This window comes from Aptenodytes patagonicus, chromosome 2, assembly GCF_965638725.1.
Source record: "Aptenodytes patagonicus chromosome 2, bAptPat1.pri.cur, whole genome shotgun sequence".
NCBI classification, from domain to species: domain Eukaryota; kingdom Metazoa; phylum Chordata; class Aves; order Sphenisciformes; family Spheniscidae; genus Aptenodytes; species Aptenodytes patagonicus.
The window spans coordinates 26,495,546-26,522,709 of record NC_134950.1 but is presented as its reverse complement, the minus strand read 5'-3'; the positions used below and the strand labels follow the sequence as shown (position 1 = coordinate 26,522,709).

Below are 27,164 nucleotides of genomic sequence, written 5' to 3'. Positions count from 1 at the left end.
ATGATCTTAAGGGTCTTTTCCAACCTAAATGATTCTTTGAGTCTAAAATTGTCCATCTTAATAAAGGACCTGTTTTTCCTTCACCCCCCAAACTTGACAGAATAGGGAAGCTTGGTGCAGGCTTGCAATCTGGGCTGGTCTCAAGGAGTTGGCATTCTGTCTGACTTCCCAGAATCCCTCCTTTTCCCAAAATGTTTTTCAAGAGCATAAACTGAGATATCCTACTTCATACAGTATAGTGTACTTTCCTTCACTGCAGTGATCAAAGTAAAAGTCAGAGTAAAGTCCAGGGCAGATTACCCACATAATGCTCTTCCAGGAAATCTCTCCTTTCCCACTTGCACAGCACCTTTCCATCAAGTCACAACAGTCCAACACACCCTGCTCAAGCAGGTTTACCATGAGAGATTTGTCAGCTTCTTGGTTCAGTGCCCTTATTTATATGCATTTGAATATGAAAACCTGAACTATGGTTTTGATGCATTTAAGGCCAGTTAAAGGTGATGAACGTTGTTGCCACATGGGGTTTTTTTCTCTTTTTTTATTATAAGTATTCTAATAAAATAGAGAGAGATGAGAACTTGTGTTTAACATACTTATTGTGGAGAAGGCCTCCTGCTGTCAGGTGAGTATAAACAGTGTGTTTTGCAAAATATTCAAACAAAAATACCAATCAGGAGGGAAAACTCAGATGAAGCCCATTTCTGTTGTGTTATTTAAGGCCTTAATGTAATGCGATGCTCTATAGATTTTTTTTTTTTTTTTTTTTTAACTCTAAGTAACCAAAAATATGTTTCCATCAGTTTTTCCCTAGGATAATGACAGAGCTTTCAGAACTACAAGAATTCTATGATCCTGATACAGTAGAACTCATGACATGGATAAAGTAAGTATGAAGACCTACATTTCTATTTTAGTTCTTTATGTCAGTGTATATTTATCTCAGCATTTTGTGGAGCTGCCTCTATGAATCTGAGTTTTCCCTTGCTAAGTCATTACATGATGTAGCAGAAGATGGGAGGAGAAATGTGTATTTAAAGTTTGGTATTATTCCCATGGAAAGAACCAAGAATTTATCATTGATTACAAAAGGAGAAGATCCTGAAAGCAAATCATGTTTAGTATCATTACTACACCTAATTTCCAAATAAAGGTGGACATCTTAGTACTTGGTTCTTCGCACGCTAACTTCTCAGTAGATTAGAGGATTCATGTTTATTGTAATTCCATGGGGGACAAACACTGAAATTTTTATGTGCATGAGCCAGTAAAATGAAATGCCTGAATGTGAGGATTTAGAGACTTCAGTCAAGAAACATGCAGTGTAACATGTATGATTCAAACTTCCCCTTTGACCAGAAGGCTGGAAAGGTTCTTATCTGGCTGGCTAGGCAGGACATAGCAAATACTGACCCATGTTATATAGTTCATACTGAGCCATATACGTAGCTAATACTGAGTCAAGTTATTTTCACAGATATATTTTTCTTCTCACCAAAAGTTTCAGAACTGGATTCTGGCCTCATTCAATCTAACTTTGAACTATGTCATTAGGAACTGCACTTCTCCAAAAGTTAGATCCCATGTGTTCAAATAACTTACTTACCTTTAACTGTATTTTTTTTAGAATATTATTTTCTGTATTTATGTAGTCTTTAATGTCAACCTGTTCATCTTCAGAAAAGATAAGGCTGGTAATTATGGTGTTCCAGCCAATTTCTTCTTTCTGTTAATAGTAGTGTATGTTGTTTGTCACTGCTGTAGCTCTTCAAGGCAGCAAGTGGAATAATGCCAAGTACCTAATGGCTTTTACATTAGTCTGCATATATTACACTTCAAGTACATAATTAATCATGGTGAATTGCATTGAGATTCACTCAGCTAAGAGCAATTTGACTACTCTTATTTGTAGCAGCTGTTCATATTTTTAATGAAAATAAGGATTTTTTTTCTTAAGGATATATTTAGATATCCATATTGGAATTTTAATTGAATGTCATAATATATTTTCTTAAAATTTTCTCTCTGATAAAATGAATTTATTTTTAATTTTCTCTGCAGAAAAAGTTGCCCAAAGTCTGTAATAAAGTGTGACAATGACTGTTTTCTTTCACTAATGCAGGGATACAAATAGTCAAAAAATTAAGCCAAACCCAGAAACATAATTACTGTAGATGTTATTCTGTGTCATGACACTATTTACTCTTAAATGATTAAATACATGGTCCTAGAGATCAAATGAAAATAATCACAAATCTTTCCCTTACAAGATAATATCATGTTGTTCCTCCTTCTACCTACCCTCCCTCCCAAGCTTGCTTTGTCACAAGTCAGCAACCATTCAGAAAAGCAATAGTTTGATCCATTCCAGGACCACTCTGAATGGTGCTCCATGGGTTGCAAGGAGGGGAGGAGAACGGCCATCAGCCCTTGCCCCAGCAGGAGACCTTCCTTGCAAACTCCATCTTGCTGCAGGTCTGAGCTTTTCCTGGCAAGGAAACTAGTGCCGATGCAGCATTAACACCAATTGTAATTAGACACCCAATGATATCTTCACACACTCCAATTCATACCATAGCACCTTAAAAGATTCACACAGTGTTTAAAATTAAAAGCATTTTTTTGAGAAATGCATGCTGTACTCAGATGTGTATGTTGATGTTGCTTTTGCAGACGACAGGCTCCTGTGGCTGCTGTGTTTGCAGGCAGTCCACAGTTGATGGGTGTGATTAAGCTTTGTACTGGATGGATGGTGTCGAGCTTGCCTTTATATAATGATGATGATCTTCTAAAAAGAAATGAAAATGTGAGTATCCAATTCCATAAATGTGTGTGTATTATCAGTGATTTATAGACATCATGTAAGACTGAAGTGCCTGATTGAGATGTGTGGGAGTACTGTAAATGTTAATGCTCCAAAGAAGATGACCTTGTAACACTCCTCATGACACACTCGTTTGCATTGCTCTTTGGTGCCCCCCAGGCCACCTGGTAATGCAAATTATTTGTTTGGTGCCACTCCCACTACATGTGAGCGGCATTCCAAATACTGCAACCCCCAAGTATTTAATTTATCACTGATTTTTGCATTGCATGAACATGTTTTCTTAATTTATAGATTTATCAGATCTATTCAAAGAGGTCAGCAGAGGATATTTATAAGATACTCACATCTTACAAAGCCAATTTTCTGATTATTGAAGATTCAATTTGCAATGAAGTGGGACCTGTAAGAGGATGTAGAGTTAAAGATCTATTGGATATTGCTAATGGTCATGTAAGTAACAGTAAGAAAAAATGAATGTTTGAATGCTTAAATAATTCATTTAAAAAGAGATCCTCTTATAATGCTGATCTTACTTTTCTGATTGTAATTGACATGTAGACAAAGACTCATAAATTTTAAAAGTGATCAATTAAGTTTTGGTTTGTCTGTTTCTTATACACCTGTAATCTTACCCCACACTATTCTTTAACTGTCCTAATCCCTCCTAATACGTTAGTATCTAGTTGTGCTGCTTTTCTGCCAATCATTAAGTACCATTTAACTATATAAAAATGTTTAAGACTGTAACACCTGAAGAGGTTATTACAAAAGCAGTAAAGCCCTGCCTCAGAGGGCATTCTTTACTAGCTTTAAAGATGAAATATTAAAATGGATAAACTCAGTTCTAAAACTCTGCCTGGGACGAGGACCAGCCTGCATTAATTCAGTACAGCCTCTTTGATTGCAACTGATGAGGTTACAAGTCTATTCGGTTCAGTCTTGCAGATAGGTTAGCACTCCAATGGGTAGTTTAAGCCACAGCTGGCAGAAAGATTGATTGAATAAACTGTAGAGTTATGAAGAAATCCATGAATGCTACTTCAGTCCTTGCCATGCTGTGTCTGTTCTGAATGCTGATAGTACTGCTCTTGCTGCTGAAGTGGGGAATGGGATGGGGTTTATGAAGTGATCTCATTGCCACTTGTTCATCTGCTTCCTGGGAATCCAGCAAAAGCTTTTTGACTTTATAAAGGCAGGAGTGGCTGTAAACACACTTAGGGTTTGGTTGCTTATTCTCAGGTCATCAGGAAAGAGGGAGTCACCAGTTACGTCTAAGCAACCACAGGTTAGCTTCATTTAGCTGGTTTTCTAAGAAAAAGAAATTAAGCATCTGTTTGACATTACAGCCTGTTGTGTATTAACTATACCAAGTTATCCTTGGTTTGAATGCCTTTTTTTTTTTTTTTTTTTTGATGGGGAGGATACATATGTTTCTTGTATATAGTCTTACATTCCATTCTTGGGGAAAAATCCAAGCTGTTCATCTGTGTTAGGTATTTTATAAGCTCTACTTTCGATGATACATGTTTCAGAAGAACTTGTAATGCAAGCATTTCATTTCTGTAGTTGCTTTCATCTGGGGGAGTAATTATAGGGGTGATATGTTTTTAGGGGATTACTCGTTAATTTCCCCAGGAATCTACAACTGGTGTCAGTTTCACGTGTAGGTTTCCTGGCCAGTTTATCCATGGAGGATATTGTCTCTGTTTTCTGTTAACTTCCTTACCATTGCTGAAATTCATCCTTTTTCTTTCTTTGCCTTGCTGCTAAAATCATGTATGCCATGATTATTCCATGTTGTAACCAATATACTATACCATAACAGTGTGTGTGTATGAATAACCTCCATCATTGATAATCAGCACGTTATCTCTCAGTTTCTCTCAGATCTGTTTCTGCATGAGTAAGTTCCTGTTCCCTCTTCACACTTAGGATGTCAGCTGGAACAATTAACCACAATTTCAGGATTCCATTCCATTCATACCCCTGCATCTCTCATCTCCACGCTTCCTGCATGCTTCTCTCTCACACATAATCCTGATCTCATCCTAACTTCAGCAGCACAGTTTTACTGTCAGGTTTTTAAGTTTTTGTTTGATTCATATATCAGAATGAGTTTCTTCCTCCTTTAATTCTAACACCCAGTTACTCAACAGTTCATCCTAAGGAACACCTCCCAGTCCTTGTCAGAGTGGCTGTTGTTTGTGATGATAATTTCAGTCAAAGGGGGGGGGGAACCATCAAAAGACAGTATCCAATGCAAGGAACCTGTCTTTGATAAATGCCACACACAGCACTGTCAGTACACAAAAACAGTCATTTACTGTTTTTGTGTAATTAGGATTGCCAAAGTGACAAGGGTTATCCTATTTATAGTGGAGAGATTAAGAAGGGGAAAAGAAGATTCATGATGAGAGATTCAGTTAAAATCTGTTCTGCTGAATCTCTGTAGTCTAAATCTGTAACAAAACAACTGGTATATGCATTTAAATGTAGACAACTGAGTGTTCAATATTTTTAGAAAAAGATTGGTTGGCTAGTAATGAACATCACTTACGCTTCCTGTCTGTGGCTGAGTCTGTACTGGGTTGGATGCTAAAAATGTTAGTTGTAGAAAAAATACTGGAATGGCCCACAGGAATAAAGTATTTTTTTCAGAAATTTGACATAGTTTGTTCCTGAAAGTTGATATAGTATGTTGTCTCAGGAAGCTTTGAAATAAAACTCTGTTTGCTTGCTAACAAAAATTGTCTAAGTCCTATTGAAAAATTGTCAAGACTTTCCAAACTAGTGGAAGCTAGTGCATATGTAGTTGGAGACTGCAGCATTTACTTACTCCCAAAGTAAGTGAGACAGCGGACAGGCTGTTATGCTGTTGACAGGTCTATGGATGTGTTTTCCAAATTGCTGTGTTTAAGAAAATAAGTACTACTTTCTATCTTGGACTATGACCTATAGTCCTAGTCTGATATCTTGTTTCTGACACCGGCTGAGAGCATATGATTATTGATAGGGCAAGACAGCAGTCTGTTGCTGAAGGACTGTAGCTCAGGGGAAATATCTTTGTGTTTGGTAGCCACCGATAGATTTGAATTAATTTGTCCTACCACCTTTTTTTTTTAAACCCATGTAAACTTGTGCCATCAGAAGGAGTAGCGAAGGGATTTCTTCAAGGATATCAGATAGTAGATGCTGAAACGCACAAGCAATTTGCTTCTAAGTCAATTGGTTGGAATTTATAGGGTGATACGTCTGTGTGTCTTCAGTCTTTATTAGGTATGTCAAACTTACTTGGCCTGGAAAAGGTAACTGAAAATTTCCTTCCCTACATAGGTGGTATGCTATGTGCAGGTCAGGTTTGAAGTACTGGGTAAATGGGGCATGTGGATAATTTCTACTGCCGTCATTCTTTATTGTATGAATAAAGTACACTGGTTTTAATGTCTGCTATCCTGACAAAGGTATTAATTTACCAAAGCTATTTTAGATGGTTAAACAGATTATAGGGGAATATGTTTTCAGCTTATTGGAATCGTACAGTATGAAAATTAAATGTCTATCATAAATGAAATTCACAGAATACAGAAGTAAATTAACTGTACAGAATTACGTTCTGTAACCACTTATCTCCAGTATTTTAATTAGATCTTCTTCTTTTCTGACAGGTGGTTTGTGAGGAAGGCGACAGTTATGCCTACTCAAAATATGGACGATTTTGTCATGAAATCAAAATGAACTATTCTCCATATGTGAATTATTTTACTCGGGTATACTGGAATAGATCCTATTTTGTATATAGAATCAACACTGTGATATCCTTCCAGTTATGAAAAAGCATGCAAGCTTCTTTCTGAGGATTGATTGTGAATGAAATTCAGTTGGAAAAGTTCCTTTTGATCAAGGAAGTTATTTTTGCAGATACATGTGCGCACATGCAGTGTATTGACAACTTTATTTTACCAAACTGGAATTCTTTGAACTACAGATCAACAGACAGATACCATCCTTGAAGGAAATGGGGAAATATGTCAATTTTACAGTCTCTACAAAGTGTGACAGTCTTCCATGTTTTTGCATTTTTCTTCCCATTATAAATCATCTTAATCTTCATGTAAATGAGATTTCTAACTTTAGTGTTAGAGAGCTGGTGTGGGTAGACTTCAGTAAACGCGGAAAAATTACTTAAAGAGCTCATTCAAGTCATACAGCTTTTATTTTCTAGCAAGAAAGCAATCGGTATCCCGAGTCTTTTCAAGTAAGTGTTTGGGGTTTTTGTGTTTTTGTTGTTTTAATTCTTCCTGTCTTCCACCGTAAACATTTCAATGTTTATCAAACACACATTCATACAACTTATGTGTAGCTATAGTGTCTGTATAAATCAAATAAGGAAGATTTTATTTAAACAACACTTCCATAGATTAAGGCACTGATCTCTACATTGTTAGAGACACGTTGGTGGAAGTGCTTGGACATAGGCCTAGCAGTAGGAGTTGACAAGGTCAGATCTTCAGTTTGGAAAGAACTTGTCTTCAGGATTTTTCCATGCTTAAATGTGCATGTGTGTATGCATACGTGTGTCGTAGCAGCCATCAGAATGGGCCAGTATACAACAGTATGCCATACTTGTTTTTAGACAAGTGTAGCAGGACAACTAGGTTTGCTACTGAGACTTCTGCACTTCTGTTTCACCCTCTCTGTGTGCGTGCTGGTATATATGTGTGTGTGTATGGGGAGGGATGGGTGATACTCATTTCATTCAACTTACTATGTGATAGTTATATTAAAAGAGTGCCATAACTGTAATTTAAAACACTATAATCACCGCCATTTATAAATAATGGTACAGTTGTTCATAGCTATTTTTATATCAATTATGCAACTACACTGAGATCTTTGAAAATTTGGGAAAGTACTCTGCAATCTTGCTTCCCTCTACAATTTGTCTTCCTTATATGACCCCCTTTGCCTCTACAACTATTTTTCTTTACAAATTATCTGTTCATCCTGTTTGTTGCTGGCTGATACACTTTCAAGAGAACAAATGATGCTTTAATTCCAACTCTGGGCCTAATCCTGGTGTTGTGAATGGAGGATCCAATAAAAGGTAACGGTAACTTTGCTTACGTAGGTGTAGCTGAACAAAAAGCCAGGACGTAAGTTTTGGAAGAGGTTACTCACCTGTTAGGAGTTACCTGCCACTATGGATTCTTGTAACACCTGGCCCAGAGACCAGTCTATCAGGCACGTGGGAATGATTCTTTGGAGCCCAGATGTCTTTAATGAAGGATCTGGCATAATAGGATGAACCTTCAACTGAAAAATCTGCAGACCATTCTGCAAATAAAAGCTGCAAAACAATCCTTACCACACTTGTTGATAAAATGCAAATTCAGAGATTTTTAACTCTGAAATTATTAGGAACTGCAGCATGTTGGTGTATATGCGTGATTCCTATCTGCTCTATGCAGGTACATTTGCTTACTTTACACTAACCGGTAGTGCTAAGATTTTTTTTTAAAACCTATTATCACTATTGGAGTGACTTAAAAGAAAAAAGCTTTATTGTTGTAAAAGTCAACATGTCTGTAATCTGTTTTTTACTTTCAGTTACATTTTTAGGCCTACGAGTCTTGACAAGATGTTAAATTATGCATTTTATTTGAAACCAATGTTCAGACAAATCCATCAAATATGCTGGATGTGATCAGAGAGAAACATTTATCAGTATAACCGAGTTACAAGTTAAAAGTAAATATTCTTTCTGGGGATACAGACATCGTGTTGAGGGTAGTGTGTATGTGTGGCCAAATGCAGTCTGCATTTATTTGCTTATGGACAAGTGCATCTGTTTTACTGCACTGGACTGTTTCAGACTTTTCAATTACCGTATAACAGCAGAAACTCGTGTATTAACTTGAGCTATGGCACGCCTGCAGGAACCTTCTCTGTATGTGCTAGTATGGATGTAGATGTAATATTTGGAAATAAGTTTAGAGTTCCTTATACAATTTAAGTTTGTTTGAATCACTGTCAAGGAATTATATGTCCGTGTGTCAGTCATTTACTCGCCTGAAGTTAATCATTCATGAATACCATTTCATAACAGCAATAAGGTATTCCAGGTAGCAAACTTCAGGGTTACAACCGCACTTGGGTGGATGAAGTCGCATAGCTTACGGCTTCATGCCTTAGACTGCCATGCCAAGATGCAATATTTAACTATCCTTGACTGCCTGTTGTGTTTTACCACAATGCTGTATGTATGTGTTACCACATAGAACGTAGTTTGAATACTTACATGTAGAGCACACATGTTAAGAAAAACACCAACGAGGCTATCCGTACATCTGAAGAAAACTGTCTTGTAGCACGTTGGCCTTTATACATGTTTAAACGAACATGTCGAACTTTATTTGAACTGTGACATAGTTGTTGTTACTAGTTTTGTCATAGTTTTTAAGATGTATTCTTGATACTTCAATTGATTCTGCTTTAGGAGAATCATTTAAGATTTTTACCTTGCTTTTTATATTAGAGAAAATTGTACTGCAGCACCATTGGCACAGCAGCCTTAAGTAACAGAAGGAGCCTTTTATGTGGGAGAAACATTGCTGCTGTTCCAGTAAAAAGGCATCATTTTTAAAATGAGTGACTGGAAGAATCATATCTTACAAAGAAAATGATAAGCTTTAATTTCTTATCTAGCTATGAATTAGCAAAAATATTATTGTCTATTCTGATCTCCACCTTCTGTGAAAAAGAAACAGTAAGTTTCATGATATCCCTCAGGAGGACAATAACAGGGCATAATTACATCAGACTTGTACACACAACCCTCGCTTGGTTTTCAACCAGGTCACAGGTTTAACTCCCTGAAAGGGCTGGGGGAACGTTTTGCAAATCTTGCTCTGTTTTGCTGTAGAAGTTGCAATTCAGTTGAAACATGTGCCTTGCAAGCTTTTATTAAACAAACAAAAAACTCAGTTTGTGTTTCTTTTTGTGAAGATTTTTTTTTTTAAATTTCTGTCCCTCTGATTTGTAGAGCTTTCATTGGGTCTTAATACCCCTGCCTCCGAGGATGCTTGTGCAGTAAGTGGTGCAGGTAGGATGTATGCCAGCCATCTGATTAACAGCTGTTCACTGGGAAGAATGAGAATTTGCACAGTAATTCGTGTTGCTATTTTGCTGGCTTATTTCCTCCACATTTCCAGTTTCTGATATGCTTGATCTTAGGAAATGCAAAAAAATTACCTTGAAAGAATAAATTGAATATAGTATTTTCAGGCACTCACCTGTTACCGTTAGACTTGTGGATTAAAGTTTAATCAAGCCACAGCTAAACTGACATGTACAGTTTTGTCTTAATCTTAAAAAAACACTCTTTCGCTTCATAAATTACCACATGCTTGAACTCAGTTGATCAATTTGCCAGGAGATATCTGAGACTAATTAAGTAAAGGCATTTCAGAACATAAGCTTCTACTCATATTATTTAAAAAAATACTGGTTTTATTTCTTCCAAAATAAATGGAAATACAATTTAATACAATACAATCTTAAATACAATTTCCATTGGGGGGGGGTAAGGAGGAGATACACAAGTATGGAAGAAAGAGGGCCAAAAGGTTTAACAGGCATTGAAAATCCTTCAAACTATTTGCTCTGGTGGCATTACTGTTTACTGAAAGGTGGAAGGTTAGGGACCAACTCTTGTTCTTGCCACCTTATTTTTACAAAGTCATCTGCAAATGTCCAAGTCTTGTGACCCTTCATCAGCTTTCCCATGCAATTCACATGAATAGGAGCTGCAAGATCAGGTCGCAGGGATTGTAAGCTGTCATTGAAACACTTCTTAGTGACTGCCGTTAACTACGTATAATGTATTCTTTAACCAAAAATCTAACAGGAGAAAGCGTAGGCCGTTTTTGTGAATGCCTGGGCACACGTGTCGTATTTGCATTTAGAGAGGTCTGTTTTACTGTTGTGATTTGGAGATGTAATGAGTGACTTCTGTTATCACTAATGGTGGTTGAATCTATAAATCTCCTAAATATTGACGGGCAGGTGGACTCTAGAGTATGATGGTATTAGAGATGAAAGAAAAGCTGAGTTTATTCCAACACAAGCAATATTTCATGTGAAATAATACCTCAACATAAATCTGTATAATCGTGCCTCTGGTACTCTTTTTAAAACTTAACTTTAGGGAGAAAAAAGAAAGTGAAAATTCTAAAACATGCAGTGTGTGTTATTTTAGTAATCATTTCTACATCATCGGTACAGCTAAAAAGACGGTATCACCATTGTGTTGCTGCACTCTTACTATGCCAAATGCAGGGCTAGCGATGCTTCAAGGTCTTCTGAACTGTTTGGTACCTCAACTGGATGTTTAAATTAACCTGGCAACGTTTTCGACTTCAGTGCAGTTAAACGTATGTCATTCTGCCTTTCAAGTGATGGTTAGGGTTACCTATTTATTTGGTGGAAAAGAGGTGGGTGTTTAATGCCTTTCAGCGTTCCAAACTTTGTTACTTGAGTAATGCAGAAGAATATTCGTGGTGCTTTACTTGTTAACAGTGACATTTAGCAGTAGTGTGTATGGCATATGGAGGTATCTATGTGCAGATATATAATAACAGATCTAAGGAATCCAATTCCTTTTATCCTGTTTGTTGTCTTGGACAGGTTTTTTTATCAAAATAATGTATATACAGTAAATATTTTGCTCTTGTGACAAACTTTTGCGGGGGGGGCGGGGCGCGGATTGTAATAAAAGCCAAGTCCAGAAAGTACGGATTGTTTGGGACACAAACCCTTTCATGCTTTCTTTTGAGAAGTCTGATACCCTTTCGCAAAAAACATGTAGTTCATAATGAATTAACCTCCTTCCTCTGTTGTGGTAATAAAATGATTTTTTTGTATTCTGTTGTATTATTTGCATATGCAATTTTCAGTCAAGTGAAGAACCGTACAGCATAGCTCAGATACCTGTCTTGACGGGGCAGCATAAATACTCTTCCAGCTCTTGAGGATTAGCAGCCTGCTCAGGCTGGATCCGTGTGTCATGCTGACTGTGACTACCTGTTGCGACATACTGGTATGAGGGTGAGTGGCAAAATATGAGGTGCTTCATACGGAATTACTGAACTCTGACTTTCTCCCTAACGATCCTCCTACAGCAAGCATGTCACCTGGAAATAAATTGCTATGCAACATCAAATGCTTACTGACTTTTTTTTTTTAAATCAACTAATGTATCATCTGTCTTGAATTTTTATAGATCATGATTACATGTATTGAAGCCTTCTATCATCTTATAAGATATTATTAGTAGGAGTGAAATCTTTGAATGCAGACTACTTCGTAAGAATTTACCGTATAATGATATGAAAACCTTGACATTATTTTAGTTAAATTCTAAAGATGATAGAGATACCCGATAAAGTGCTTCTCCAAAAATCAATCATACAGCACCTAAAAAATACTTATTTACATCTTTAATTCTTACTGGGTTTGAACAACTCATCAGACTGCTTCCTTTTAGAGCAGTCAGGAAACAAGCTTAATTTTAGAAAGATGAAATGCAGTGATGTTGGAGTATTCAAGTTTATCCATGAATTCTTCAAGCACCCAGGCTTTGTGATTGCTTAGCTGAAATTGGAATGGAGCTTCATGGCACCAGGAAATATATGTTGGTGTTTGTGTACTCTTAGAATCATAGACTCATAGAATCATTGAGGTTGGAAAAGACCTCTAAGATCATCGAGTCCAACCGTCAACCCAACACCACCATGCCCACTAAACCATGTCCCTAAGCACCTCATCTACACGTCTTTTAAATACCTCCAGGGATGGGGACTCAACCACTTCCCTGGGCAGCCTGTTCCAATGTTTCACCACTCTTTCAGTAAAGAAATTTTTCCTCACGTCCAATCTAGACCTCCCCTGGTGCAACTTGAGGCCATTTCCTCTTGTCCTGTCGCTGGTTACTTGGGAGAAGAGACCGACACCCACCTCGCTACAACCTCCTTTCAGGTAGTTGTAGAGAGCGATGAGGTCTCCCCTCAGCCTCCTTTTCTCCAGGCTAAACAACCCCAGTTCCCTCAGCCGCTCCTCATAAGACTTGTTCTCCAGACCCCTCACCAGCCTCGTTGCCCTTCTCTGGACACGCTCCAGCACCTCAATGTCCTTCTTGTAGTGAGGGGCCCAAAACTGAACACAGTATTTGAGGTGCGGCCTCACCAGTGCCGAGGACAGGGGCACGATCACTTCCCTCCTCCTGCTGGCCACACTCTTTCTGATACAGGCCAGGATGCCATTGGCCTTCTTGGCCGCCTGGGCACACTGCCGGCTCATGTTCAGCCGGCTGTCAACCAACACCCCCAGGTCCTTTTCTGCAGAGCCTTCCTACCCTCAAGCAGATCAACGCTCCCTCCCAACTTGGTGTTGTCTGCAAACTTACTGAGGGCGCACTCGATCCCCTCATCCAGATCATTGATAAGGATATTGAACAAGACCAGCCCCAAAACTGAGCCCTGGGGAACACCGCTCGTGACCGGCCGCCAACTGGATTGAACTCCATTCACCACAACTCTCTGGGCCCGGCCATCCAGCCATTTTTTGACCCAGCGCAGAGTACACCTGTCTAAGCCGTGAGCCGCCAGCTTCTCTAGGAGAATGCTGTGGGAGATGGTGTCAAAGGCCTTGCTGAAGTCCAGGTAGACCACATCCACAGCCTTTCCCTCATCCACTAGGCGGGTCACCTGGTCATAGAAGGAGATCAGGTTGGTCAAGCAGGACCTGCCTCTCATGAACCCGTGCTGGCTGGGCCCGATCCCCTGGTTGTCCTGCTCATGCCTTGTGAGCGCCCTCAAGATGAACTGCTCCATAATCTTCCCCAGCACCGAGGTCAGGCTGACAGGCCTGTAGTTCCCCGGATCCTCCTTCTGTCCCTTCTTGTGGATGGGCGTCACATTGGCAAGCCTCCAGTCGTCCGGGACCTCCCCTGTTAACCAGGACTCTTCCACGTCTTTATCCTAAACGGAGATCATGGTTACCAGCTGTGAAATACAGAATATTCTATTATATATAATAGAATTTATATGTGTCTATAAATAGGTGTATATAAAAATGTGTATATGTATTTTATGTGTGTATATATCTGTATGAAATATATATTCTGATTATAATCAATGTTTGCGAGGTGTTAGGTAAAATTACTGTTGGTTTGGGTTTTTTTTTCCCCCTGAATAGTAGGTCTATAATCTGTTTCTAGGACCTAGTTTCCCAGATTTGCCAATTTTTGCTGTGACCCAGACTAGCGTACTTCAATTCCTGTATGCTTTCAGACTGCTTAGGGAACAAACCTCACAGACATTTTTTAATAGTAATGAGATGAGATGCATCTCATTATGAATGAAATTGCGTATATAGAATATACAAACGTAAAGCGATATAGAGTAATACTGAACTATTCGGTAGGTTATAACACACCAGCAATATATACATTTACCTTCGGGATTTTGAGCAGCTTTACAATGCCATGGAATTTCTTCTTGTTTCAAAGTTTTGGCTGTGATGCCTGCTGTCAAGCCTTGACTCCTGATGGTACTATACTGACCGGTATAGAAAGACCAAAAACATGTTAAGGCTGATTTTTTTTTTTTTTTTTTAACACTGTTGCAATAAGTACCAGCAGATTCTGTAAGATAAGGGTGAATATAACATGATGCCCTAAGCCATTCTCCCCTCTGAAGAAAGTTGACAAAGGACGGGCAAGAATGCAGCCGCCTTCTCTTCACTGCGTCATGTTACGCTGTCTGAGAGCCTGAGCGCAGAAGCTGTGGTCTCCCCGGAGTAACTGTTGGATGCTGGAAAGAGCGCGTGTGGTTTCCGTGGTTGATCTAGCCTCAACTCTGGAAAATAATACAAAATCACTGCTGCAGAAGTGATTGACCCGTTTATGCAATTTTAGAAAGGTACATTAAAATCAAGTCTTGTTTTCATTTCATCATGAAAACTTATTTCTGAAACACATGCTAACGGTGTAATTTGCATCTGTTTCAGCATTATCAACACCTGGTTAAATGCTGCAGCTTTTTTTTTTTTGCTTTTTTTTTTTCTCCTTCCAATTTGGCTCATTTTACGTTGATCTGAGCTGTAGTCTGAACTGCTGGTTGCGTTCGAGGGACTTCTCCCAGCTGCGAGAGAGGGCCAGAGGAGGGCTGTTGGGCTTGCTGATGGTTTGGCCTCAGGATAGCAATTCTTAGACTTAGTGGTTGCAATTCACAGTCCTCAGTTCACCAGATAAGGTTTGCTAGAGAAGAATCCTAAAAATAAATTTCACTGTGATCCTTTGGCAGTAGAAGCTGACAGTGTCCTGAAAATATCTAAGGAGCTTATTTAATTAATTTATATTTATTTCTTTTCTGTGTTGTTTCCTATCAGAGCCAAGAGCCACCTCTGCTATCCTTACTCAGGTCGCCTCTCAGATTAATGCTGTATCAGTCTCTCTGTGGTTTCTGCTTCAGTTTCACAGGAAGAGTCAAGTTCCTTTGGAAAATAGGGCTACACAGAAAGAGCCATACCTTTTTCTTGGCAGTGTCCTGAGAAGGAGATGAGGTTGCTCCGGAATGGTCAGTCTTGAAGCATTTCAATATTTACTGTATGTGTATACATATGTAATACAGCTTTTGAGAGTTGCTTACCATTCCTTGAACTGTTTAGCTGCCTGTTGATCCCTGATGAGCACGTAGAGTCAACTGTGAACAGTCGAGAATTTTTTTCCTAGTTTTCAAAGTAGTTACTAGGACAGAATATCATCCACTGACCCTAAAGAGCCCCAAACACAAGCCTGTGCTTTGACTTCCCCAATCCCCGTCAGCTGAACTGGAGCTCCCTCCCTGCCCTCAATTCCAGAAGAAAAATGGTTTTCATTGAAAAGTCTGATTGAGATGTTTAGTTTTTTCGTCGATACTTTTCGTATTCCCAATAAAATAATGCAGTTTGGTCCTTTTGTTGTAGCTTGAAAAAACATCTGAACAGCCCATTATAAATAAAGGCAACCCATTTCAAAACATGTATTTAATGCACATATAACTGCCTGACACCAGTAAGAGCAGTATTTCAGCCATGCCTGGCTGGGATGCAGTCACATAATTTTAGAGCTGGTAATCACAGTCAAGGTACACCTCAACTGTGTTTGCATCTCTTTAAATTGTAGGGTAGGATGTGTGTCCACAAGTGTGTGTATATATATCTGTTTTGTCATAGCACAGGTTTTGTGCAATCAGATGTTGAAAATAACACAATTGTGCTAGTAAGTATCCACGCTGGCAAGGTTTTCGCTGGTCCTGCTCTGTAAGGTGGGCCCTAAATTCCGTCAATGGGAGTGACGTGCAGCAGAAGCCTGAATTTACATCACCAAAATGATGTGTTAACGAGCGTGTTAACAATACGGGGGTTCATATGTGTGAGGGAGTACTGTGAATAAAATCCAGCTCGTGTCTTGACAGGCTGTAGATAAAACTGTGTTTCTAAATGTGTGCGTGTGAATGTAAGAGAATAGAAAGGGTAGCGCACCTTGTAATGTAGGTTAAAATTGAGCACTTGATTTTGAGAGGATGTAATTTGCTTGTTGAGAGTTTGTGTGAGGCCAGTAGGACACAATGCATTTCAGAAGAGGGTACGTTGCGCTGTATCTCAGGACTGATCTAAACTTGTCCTAAACGGAATGCTCGTTCGGGTGGTCTGGCTGGCTCATTAAGTATTGTAAGTTTTAAGTGGTGTCAGCTTTCTAGTGCCTTTGTGAGGCAGGGAATTATTCACACTTTATTTTTACGTAGGGCACAAAGAATAAAGGTGACACACTCAAAGCTTGCTACAGCATGTTAACCATGGATGGATCTTGATGGTTACTTTCCTGTTGTTACTGGTAAACCATTCCTTAAAAATACTTGGTTTTACTTTTTGCCTTCCCAGTCTGAGATCTCACATTGTGCCGGTTTTTAGAAACGATCGTCCCTTCACCTGAGGGTAAAAATGAAGGATGACAGCTTGTAATAACGTGATGTGGTCACCCAGTGATCACCTCTCCTTAAAACCGGTAATTCCCCAGGTGGCAGAGGTGCAGATCTAGCAGTTGGTTGTCACCTTTGACTGTTGCCCGTAATATTTGACTAAAGCTGATTGAAATGGTTTCTGGCTTTCTTGAGCAAAGCTTCACTTCCAGCCTAGATACGTTGTCACTGAAGTTACAACACAGCTGGCAACAAACACCCCTGCCTTGCTAACAGCCTTCCAGTAAAACTAGCAAACCTGTGTTCAAAACAGCAACAGGGAGCATTTCTAATGGAAAAATACTAGCACGGTTTGACCAGCTGGATGTGGAGGCTCGGCAAAAGGCCGTTCCTAAGCTGTTACCATCACTATGCGAAGGGAGGTACTGTTGTTCTTGTTTATTACCAGGAATGGAAGATGCTGGGACTTGCGCTTGGAGCGATGAGAAAATGAGTAATGTTTGGTTGGGTGAGTAGTGGGGAGTGATTGGCATTGGAGTGGTCTGGCTTGGATTCGCGCTTCCATCGATCCCGTTATAACCAGTGCAACGATTCCCACGCCCAGATTGTTTTACGCATGTTTAGCAGACTGATGCATTTGCTTGCCTAGTTCAGAAGGACCATTTCAGTATTGCTCTCAAGAGCACCACACGCTACTCTTTTCACAAAAATATTTTAAATGCGGTAATTGATGCTATCATTCATGTATTGTGCTGAGACATGTTTTGCTCTTCCCCCTTCTGCCAAAAATGCATCTTCCCTGAAGGAGCAGCAACCTGTATATACGCTCTTGAGAGGCCACGCTTCCAAGACAGGCCCTGCTCGCATCAGAAAAATGTCTGCTTGGTCAAAACTATTTTTCAATGATTCAAGTATCCCAAGGCCCTCTCTCCTTTATGCAATAGTGTTTTCCCCTCTGTTTCTTTCACTGGTTGCTCTTTTAGCTTGGCTGGAGTTTTTCACGTACGCTCTGGAAAGCAGGAGGTTGCCCGTTGTCCCCGAAGTCGCCCCCCGCCCCGGGAAGCACTGCTCCTCCTCCTCCTCCTGTGTCCGCCTCACTCGCGGAGGAGCAGGAGGGAGCATCTAGACACGTTCCACGCAAGCGGCAGAGGAGCCCGGAAAGACAGCTCTGGAATGGGGGGAAATTAGGAACTTGCAAGGAATTGCTACGCGCTTTGCCACGGACGGGGCTCCGCCTCCACCCACGGGGGAGCGGGCTCGCCGCGTCCCCGCCCACGGCTCTGAGTGGCCGCGGCGGCGCGGGCGGGCCGGGTCTCCACGTGGCGTGGGTGTGCGCGGCAGGAGTGAGGCGCAGTGCCGCTCCGTGGGGTGCTCCGCTCCGCTCCGTTCCGCTCCGCTCGGCGGGATGGGCCGGGCGCGACGGGGCGGCTGCGGGCGGCTCCCGGCCCTGCTGCTGCTGCTGCCGCCGCTGCTCTGCGGGGCGGCGGGGCTGGGGCTGGGGCGCGGCGGCGCTCCCCGCCTGCTCCGCTTCTCCGGGCAGGTGCCCGAGAACAGCCCGGCGGGGACGCGGGTGCGGGGCTTGCGGGTCCCGCTGCGGAGGCTGCTGGGCCCCGGGCAGCCGGCCGGGAAGTGGGCGCTGGAGGGCGACGGCGCCTCCCGCTTCTCCATCCAGCGGCGGCCGGGCGGCGGGCGGGAGCTGCTGCTGCTCCGCACGGCCGAGCGCCTGGACCGGGAGGCGCAGCCCGAGTACGGGCTCCGGCTGCGGCGGCGGGCGGGACGGTCCCCCCGGGAGGCGCTGCTGCGGGTCCGGGTCCTGGACCGCAACGACCACCGGCCGCGCCTGCCGCCGGCGCGGCCGCTGGAGGTGGACGAGCTGGCCCCGCTGGGCACGGAGGTGGCCCGGCTCCGCGCCTCGGACGGCGACGAGGGCGCCAACGCGCGTCTCACCTACCGGCCCTGGCCGCCGGGCGCCGGCAGCCCCCTGCTCTTCGTGGTGCCCCGCAGCGGGCAGGTGCTGACCGTGGGCTCGCTGCTGGGGCTGCGCCGGCTCCGCCTCTGCGTCGCGGCTCACGACCACGGCCGGCCGCGGCCGCTGCGCAGCCTCGCGCGGTGCCTGCGCCTGGCCGTGCGCGGCCGGCGGGCGGCGGCCGGCGGAGGGAGGCGGCGGCGGGCGCGCTCGCTGCCACCGTCCGAGCGGCCGGCGGGGCCCGGCTCCCGGCGCTACACGGCCCGCCTGCCCCCCGGGGCGCGGGTGGGCGACGCCGTCTTCACCGTCCCGCGGAGCCGCGACCGGGCGGCGGGCGGCTGGTTCGAGCTGGCATCTCCCGGCGCCACGCCCGTGGGGGTCGACAGAGCGTCGGGGCGGCTCTACCTCCGGCGGGAGCTGCGAGCGGGCGGCCGGGCGGAGGTGCTGGTCAAGGTGCACCGCGGCGGCGGACGAGGTAGGGGGCCGGGCCGGGCGGCGGGAATGGGGCGCATCTCCCGGCGGCGCTGACCCGGGTGGGGCGGGCCGGGGCGGGTCGGCCGCGAAACGGCCGGGTGGGGATGGAACCGCCGCGAAACGGCGGGTCGCCCCGCGGGAGGGGGCACGCTGAGCCGGCACGGCCGTGCCGGGCACTTGTCACTCGAGGAGATGCGGCTGCGCTGATGCCGCCCTCGGCGGGGTGTGGGGAGCCGCGGGCGGCTGTGGGAGCTGCCCCCCAGGCTGGGTTTGGTGACGTGGGGGTGTGCCGGCTCTTCTCTGGTATCGCCTGCACAGCTTTCACCTCCTGTCTTTGAAGGAACAGGTGAAAACGTGGGTAACGGTGTTTTGGTTCTGTTGTCTTGTAGGGCATTCCTGCCACAGCAGGTTCACCTCTGTAGGACCAGAGGGGTCTGCACATGGGTTAACAAGCAGTTAAAGCTTGTTAAAAAAGGGGGCACATCACAACCGACAGCTTGCCTTATAGCTGGGGGAGTTCACAGAATCAGAGTTACTAGAGAACCTCTTCAGTTCACTGTTGTCCTCTGTGACCTGGGAAGGGAGAGGTGACGTTGCCCTGGGGATGCATGCTTACAGACCTACAGCTAAAGCCCACTGTGCTTGGAGATCCCTCTGCGACTGTTTGCTGAACCCCACTGAAGTGATGCTGGAAGTCAGCTACAGCAATGGCAGAGCAGTGCATGGGAAGGGAAAGAAGCTGTTGCACAATAGATGTCGGTGGGCTTGGGACAAGCAAAAAATAAAAAAAAAAGCCTGAATCTGGAATCATAGGAGTCAGTGTAGAGAACGAAGTGGAGGTAACGTTATACCACTGTGTAAATCCTCAATGCATCAACAGCTTGTATACTGTATGTGCTTCTCCTAATAACAGCAAAGAGAACGTTAAACTTCTTGAACCGTGTTAAGCTTGAGGTACGTTATGGTTACTAAAGCCATCCTTTCCATGTGTTACTTTCATCTTATTCAGAGTATTTGATAGTGTGTTTGTAACCGTAGCTCAGGTCTCTGGTAATGTTACCAGTTATCATTTGCTTGTATTTTGTTGTTGTTGTTTTTTTCTTAGATGTTTACCACTTCATTGCAGGGGAAATGTTTATAGTTTTCTGCAAATAGTTTTTACAGCCTAATGCTCAGGAAATGCAAAACATAGAGCTGGGAGGAAAACAAATGTGTTGAAGCATGCCGGGGGCTGTGATCTCCTTTACCATCCTGCACTGTGTGCGGTCTGAGAATCCCAGAGCCGCCTGTCTGAGAGACTTATTCTTGCAGGAATGGGCAGTGTTATGCAAGTGAGAAACATTTAACATAATAAAAATGCTGCACAGTATTTCTAGGTACTAACTTTAAAGAAATCGCCCAACATTGAAAGTAGAACTTCTCATTCAAGCTAAAGATGGAATTGGAAAGGTGACGTGTTGCTTGACTGTCTTGCTTATTTTTAATGAAAGCAAACAACCTTGTGAGCAGTGTTGTACAAACAATTAATCATGTTGTCCTCTCCAGTCTGGTGCTGTACAACATGTTTTTACCACTCTCTATGCGCTGATAATGTATTGACAAGAGATGAGCCTCAGGGAGAAAGGAATTCGATGATCAAGTGGGACAAGGTCATTCAGACACTCCTTTAAGCTACTTTTAAAATCAAAACTATCTCATAACTTTGTACAGTAACAAACTTGGGATCTTTTTCTGGCTGCTTATTTTACAGGAAGATGATGAAACAGTGGGAGGCTTTGAGCATCCTTTTTTTTATCTGAAGAAACCTGGTGAACTGTCTAAAGCCAAACAGAATTAACTTTGGTTTGCTCCTCATTTCTCCTTGTGCCTCTTACTAAATATAATTAACAGCGGGTCACATAGTAATCAATATTATGGAACATGTGCCAAACTTTTAATCCTCTCATTAATTGAAAAACAAAACTATTGGACCCTTATCAATTGCCATCTCTTACGTAATAGTCGTGAATGGACTTAGGCATTTCACAGGTGCTGCTTCTCCAGTGAAGCGTGTCTTGGGGTTTTGTTTTTTTCAAGAAAAGCAAAGCTTTTTTGGCACTTAAAAAAAATAATAATAAAGGAGGTCAGATAGTAGCTTAGAGCATTGTTTCTTGCAACTGTAGTCCTAGGAAGTCAAGGTATTCATGTACACGATTGAAATACTGAAATAAGCTGAGCGTAGAGTACGGTAACTATATGAATCCTACCTGTTGCTCAGTGGTACTCATAGCAGTGATGCGTATGGGGCTGCCGTCTGTTCTGTGGGGACACCGTAGCTGGCACTGTGAAAATGCAGTTCTCCCATTGAATATACACTTGGTACATGGACTGTGCATCGCAAAGAGGTTTGCACAACTTCTGTGAATTGTCTTATTTACCTACACAAAGCGGTTAGCATCTTCTTTAGGAATCTGGCAGGTTGCCTCCGTCTTGCTGTTCTGGGCTCTGCATGAGCGCAGCTGTGGATTTGGGATCTGGAGTTCAGACAAGACTCTTACACAAAGATAGGCACTACTGACCCGCCCTTTCCTCATCCACATTTTCTTCTGGGACATTTAACATCCTGCAAACACTGATTACGCCATCAGAAGGCAGAGGAACAGTGCGTAGCCTGAGCGTGGAAGAGCTGGGAGAGGTGGGGAAGGGTTGAAAGGGCTGTAGCTCCCTTTCCCTTCCAAGTCTGCCTCTGTTCATGCACACCTGCCCACACCTGCAAGCACCTACAGAGGTTGTCATACTTGTTACCGACTTACACAGGGTGGGTTGTGTGCAGTTACACAACTGTTTCCTCTTCCTCCACCGAAGGCCGTCCTTTCTGTAGCTGGGGTACATACTGGTGCACCCTGTGTAGAAGCTTTATGTTTAGGACTTTGTCTATCGTGTTTCAAAAAGTGAAGGAACACAATTTCTTACCCCGTGCTTTGACTCTAGCAGACTTTCAGCTCTGTTTTGGTTTTTTAATCTTAAGAGCCTACCACAAAGGTCTTACTTGAGCACACGCTGCATTGGCTTGGAATAGTGAGACCCACTGGGTGATTTCCATGCTCCTGCACACACTGACACCGCAGATACAGTCCACATGCAATCAAACTGAAAACACGCTTGGTAAGAAGTCGCTCCATAGTCTACAAAAGGTTATTTTTCTTTAACGACAAGGGAGACTCGAAAGCCCAGCAAGACAAATCTCTTCCCCCTCCAGCATGTCTGCAGTGCTCTGAAGAGTAAGCTTGAGACTAGCAACCCTTTAACTCTGGGATGCCCTAAGACATTGAAGTGAGGTAAACGCCAGCAGTTAGTTTACGACTGAAATGAATAAAAGAGTTGTAAGGCTGTTCAGTATTTTGGAATGTTTTGGAATTGAGATGGATCTCTCGTCCCCTGTTCTCGTTCAGGTGGGATAACAACTATTTACTACTGTAACTGAATTCCAAGGAGGTAGGTCTTAAATCTGACTGAGGAGGCTGTAGCATAATGCTGTTCCTCGGGTATGGTGTCTTATGGTAGAATATGATCAGTATTGAACCCTTATGACTCACTGGAAGAAAACTAAATTTTAAAAAGGCATCTGTCAAATCTTGAAATTCCTGAAAATAGAGCCTAGACTGCACACGGAGACATTACGTGGTTTGAGTCCCTTGCACTTTCTTAAAAAACTTCCACCAGGATACCTACTGGGAAAGGAAAGCCCTTCAATCCACATAATACAGCTTCTGTAAAAACTAACAAGTAATCCATATATGTTGGCTATGATTTCAAATCAAGATATAGATTAGTTTTTTTTTTTTATGCAGCCAGAAATGGCCCATTGCTTCCTGGCTCCCCCTGACATTTTTAGAACAAAATAAATCTGACTCCAGAAACAGAAATCTGACCTGGCAATCAGGTTTGGAGGTCATACTATATGCTGCTTTTTTTTTTCCCCCTCCTGGTATCAGACTGATTAAAACCATCTGTGGATACCATTGCTATGCCTTCAAATTCAGGTGCCGACAGAGAAAAAGCTTGCTTCACTTAAACCATGAAACCGTTTTAATGGCCAGGGATCATTAGACAAAACAGCAAGCTCCAGGATGAGGGTTATTGTGTTACGCTGTCTGTATGTATCTTTGGAAGAATCTTACTGTAAAAAAAAAAAGATGTAAAAATATATAATGACCCAGAGGCAATAAATAAATGGTAAGAATGTCTGATAAAGTCTATAGCTGAGAAACCAACAAAAAGCTTAAAAACTGAAGAGGTAAATGCAAAGTTTGTGTTCCAAGTATTCTTAGTAAGGTACATAAGAAGCTATTTAAATGATGAGAAAGTCTTTATCATAACAAGTTAAAGAGAACAGGAATAGGAGACCTTCAAAATAAAATATTCAGCCCTTTATTCTTAATGTTAACATCTTAAATCCTTTTATAAAGTCTGTGATTTCATATTTCTGAGTTTTCATTATATTACAAGAGCAGGAAGGCATTTAAAAATCTGTTTTAGACCCAGATGAAAGCTGTACCATGCCAGAAATATCCCTACATGCTCTCAGTGTTGTCTCACGCTCCAAGAGCACTGTGCGGTGTGCAGCAGGGTTTAATTTTTGTGTACAGGCAGGAGCTGGCTGATCTGCGGCCGCCTTTTCACACCTGCATTACACATGGGAGGCCCAAAATTCACACATACCGTGTTTGCACAAGGAGTTTGTTCATATAAGCATCCCTAGGCAGACGTGCATGTAGCCTTCTCGTTTGGGAATATGACTCTGAAGTGGAATTGAACTTGCTCCCATTCGTGTATCTCTGATGGGCTTTGAAAGCTGTCCTTGCTGGAGAGCGGTGGTGGCTTCTCAGCGGGCGTTTCGGTGCAGGCATTAGTGTTTCCTTGCTAAAGCAGTCAGACCCTGACTAGTGCGTATCACAACAGTACTGGAGTTTTAGCCTGAGCAGAGAAGTTGGTGTGCTAGTGGAAACTGTCCAAAATTTAAGAGAAAGTTAAGCAGAAAGTTTAAGAAAAGCCTTTGAAAGCTTGACCTTAGGAAGCGGGCTGATGGAAAGGACTTGGGGTCCTGCTCCTGTAACTATATGCTCTTCCCTGTCTTGCGCGTTGCTGATGGAAGGACCTAAAAGCAGCGCTTGGTGACAGCAGAGTAAAGAGCAGTTTGTGCATACGACTACGGACGCACTTGCTTTACATCAGATGGGTTGGCTGAGCTTTTGAGTGAGTAAACAAATGCTACACATATGGAATAGACATCTGCTTCGTGAGAGAGAAGTAGCAAAGCAGTGAGGGATATGTCTGTGGAAGGGGAAGAGGATCTGTTTAGAAATTCAGTATATAAGAAGAACTGGAAGGTAGGCTATCAGCTCTACCTTTTCATTTCTTAGGACACAGCACAGGAACCAGCACACTGCTCCTTTGGAGGCTGCTGCTCCGGTTAATCCAAACGCACCTCTAAATGCTGCTGTCCACCTTTACCAAAGGTGCACGTGCTACTGGGTTTGAGGTGCATCTCTTACAGTTGCATCCAATGGTGTTAACAAGAAATATTGCTACAGCTTTTTTTGGCATCTCTTTGTACATATGAAACATGCTATTGCTGCTGAAAAAAATACTGATATTTTGCTGGTGACGATAAATTTTTAAGTGTTTGGAAAGAAGTTAATATACTCAAAGTATGGTCACAGGAACAGCTCTTATTGCATAAAGCCTCAGCAAGCAACTTTTATTTCAAAACCATTTGAACAAACCTCAAGAAGAGGCTTACTTATGTTAAAGGACAATGCTGACACAAGAACAAATGCCTGTAGCTTTTCCGCAGAAAGACTGGGACTGGAAGCGAGGTGATTCCTAACCACTGCAGCAATCGGATTCTGCCTCCTAGGAAGAGGATCTTTTATGCTCCACACAAACTACTTTAAATTTAATAAGTGCCATTTTAATGAGGAAGAGTAGGTGCTGTGTTGCGTGGGACAACGGGAAGGCAGAGGCAGCGATTGGGAGCTTGTCCAGTCGTAGGCTCCTCGAAGGATGTTGGGTTTCTTTAATGATGCTGCCCTTATAAAAAATGTTTAGGAATCTTCCTAGAATTTGTGACTATACGTTTTGAGCCTCTTTTTTGTTGGCAGACAAGAGACCTTGCAGGTAGTTTCACTTCAGTGACCTAAGTACAGTCTTGGAGTGTGCTGTATCACACAAATATCTATTTTGTCTGTATTGTTTCACCTGCTTTGTGCAATATTGACCAGAGAGTGGAAGATGAAGTTGTGAGGGATGGAAACAAACCCAAAGAACATGCCTCTCCTTCCTATCAACAGTAAAAGCTGAACGATCTGCAAAGAGAAGCAACTTTTAAATGCCAAGATTGCAGCTGTGTCTTACAACACTTTCCTCCTTAAAAAAAAAAAAGATTAAAAAAATCCCCCAAATGTCCTCTGCGCTGCTGACTCCTCAGCTATTCTTACTATGTCAGCATGGTCTGACTTCCTCACCAACTGACATACCTGCAAATAATTATGGATTGTATAATATTTAATAGCATCTTTTAATGGTGATTAGTAGGTTGTTAACATGGCAAGCTGTAGTAAAAAACTTGTTTTATGAAGAATCCTGTCATATGGAAGCTTTTGAGATCCTGTAAATAATTGTACTTCCCACCTTCTCTGCAGTGCTGTGAAGGGTTCCTAATCCTCGTGGTTAGGTGGTAATGGGCAGCTGTTGGCAGATACAGTGGATTTAAGGGTGGAGGCAAAGATGCTACTTCTGTAATCACAGGTCTGACAGTGCTTCAGAGCCTTCCTCTGGAAACAAACAAAAAAATTGAAACATTTTAAAAACTAGAGGATTACACCACAGTCAAGCTTTAAAGGCTAGGGCAGGATGATGTGGTAGAAGAAAAGATACAATGGATTTTGCAGTCCTGTTCCTGCATCTGCCTGAAGCCTCTCCTGTGATGTACGGACATCTGCCTGTGGAGATGTCTTTGCTGCCCAACAAAGGCCGTAGGTGTCTCAGATACCCAGTGTGATGGAGGTACCCGCTGTAGCTTTGCATTCCCACAAAAAGTGAAAAAATTGGCTGAAGATTTGTCTCTGCTGCCCATCTGTGCAGTAGCACCTGCAAATGCCTTTTAGCTCTGATGATCCCACTGGATAAGTCTACAGGTGGTATTGAGGTAAGCAAGACCTTGCCTCCTAAAATTGGAGAGGTGGTGTATGAGTAGAAAACATGTCCAAGTGCTGGTGTATATTAAGAAACATGTCATGAAAATAATGCAAATGGCCTGTCGAGCTTGCTGGCAGTGGTTAACCAAGGAGGGAAAACTGAAACCCACCGACATAGCTTTAGATGAGGCAGTTGGTACAGTCGCATTGCCCAGCTGTTCTGTGGCTGTGGGCTGTTGATCCACAAGCTAATGTAGTGGTTTGTGGGCTTTCAAGGGAGTAAAGAGACCTGTTTCTGTAAATGGGATAATGAGGATATTACCCTGCCTTCAAGACATGGCCCTCTCTACTTAGTCCAACAGAGTCCAGTTGCTACACTAGTATGTCACAAGGGGATGTGATACCCCTGAGCATTGTATCCAAACCTTAGGAGTATTTTTGAGAAACCGAATCTGTTAATTAACAGAAACTTCACCCTCAGGAATCTCTCATCAGCGTTTGGGGTGGAGCCGACCCATCATTTCCATGACAGCAGACTAGCTGTACTAAAACTGCCCTGTACAACTTTTCTTACGGGAGTTGGAGAAAAGAAATTCAGAAAATTAAGGCTTTAGTTCTGGAGGGGTGACCTGTGCCATGAAGGCTCTCCCCGCTGCGAGAGCTCCTCCTTGCCCCAACACTTCTCCCAGGAGGCATGACAG

General features: G+C 42.7%; 2 protein-coding genes across 7 annotated transcripts in view; both read left to right on the top strand.

The window, feature by feature from the left end:
• The window catches only part of DPY19L4 (dpy-19 like 4), a 35,051-nt gene extending 23,303 nt beyond the window's left edge, over positions 1–11,748 (top strand). For all 6 annotated transcript variants that reach the window (XM_076329394.1, XM_076329398.1, XM_076329397.1 and 3 more), the window contains 4 exons: positions 804–886; positions 2,674–2,806; positions 3,119–3,277; positions 6,493–11,748. In XM_076329394.1, coding sequence (XP_076185509.1) covers positions 804–886; positions 2,674–2,806; positions 3,119–3,277; positions 6,493–6,657 — 540 coding nt within the window. In that variant the 3' untranslated portion in view covers positions 6,658–11,748. The remainder of the gene's footprint in view (positions 1–803; positions 887–2,673; positions 2,807–3,118; positions 3,278–6,492) is intronic.
• Positions 11,749–18,250: 6,502 nt separating this feature from the next.
• The window catches only part of LOC143157341 (neural-cadherin-like), a 61,270-nt gene continuing 52,356 nt past the window's right edge, over positions 18,251–27,164 (top strand). The window contains exon 1 of the mRNA XM_076332166.1: positions 18,251–19,286. Within this exon, the coding sequence (XP_076188281.1) occupies positions 18,251–19,286 (1,036 nt within the window). The remainder of the gene's footprint in view (positions 19,287–27,164) is intronic.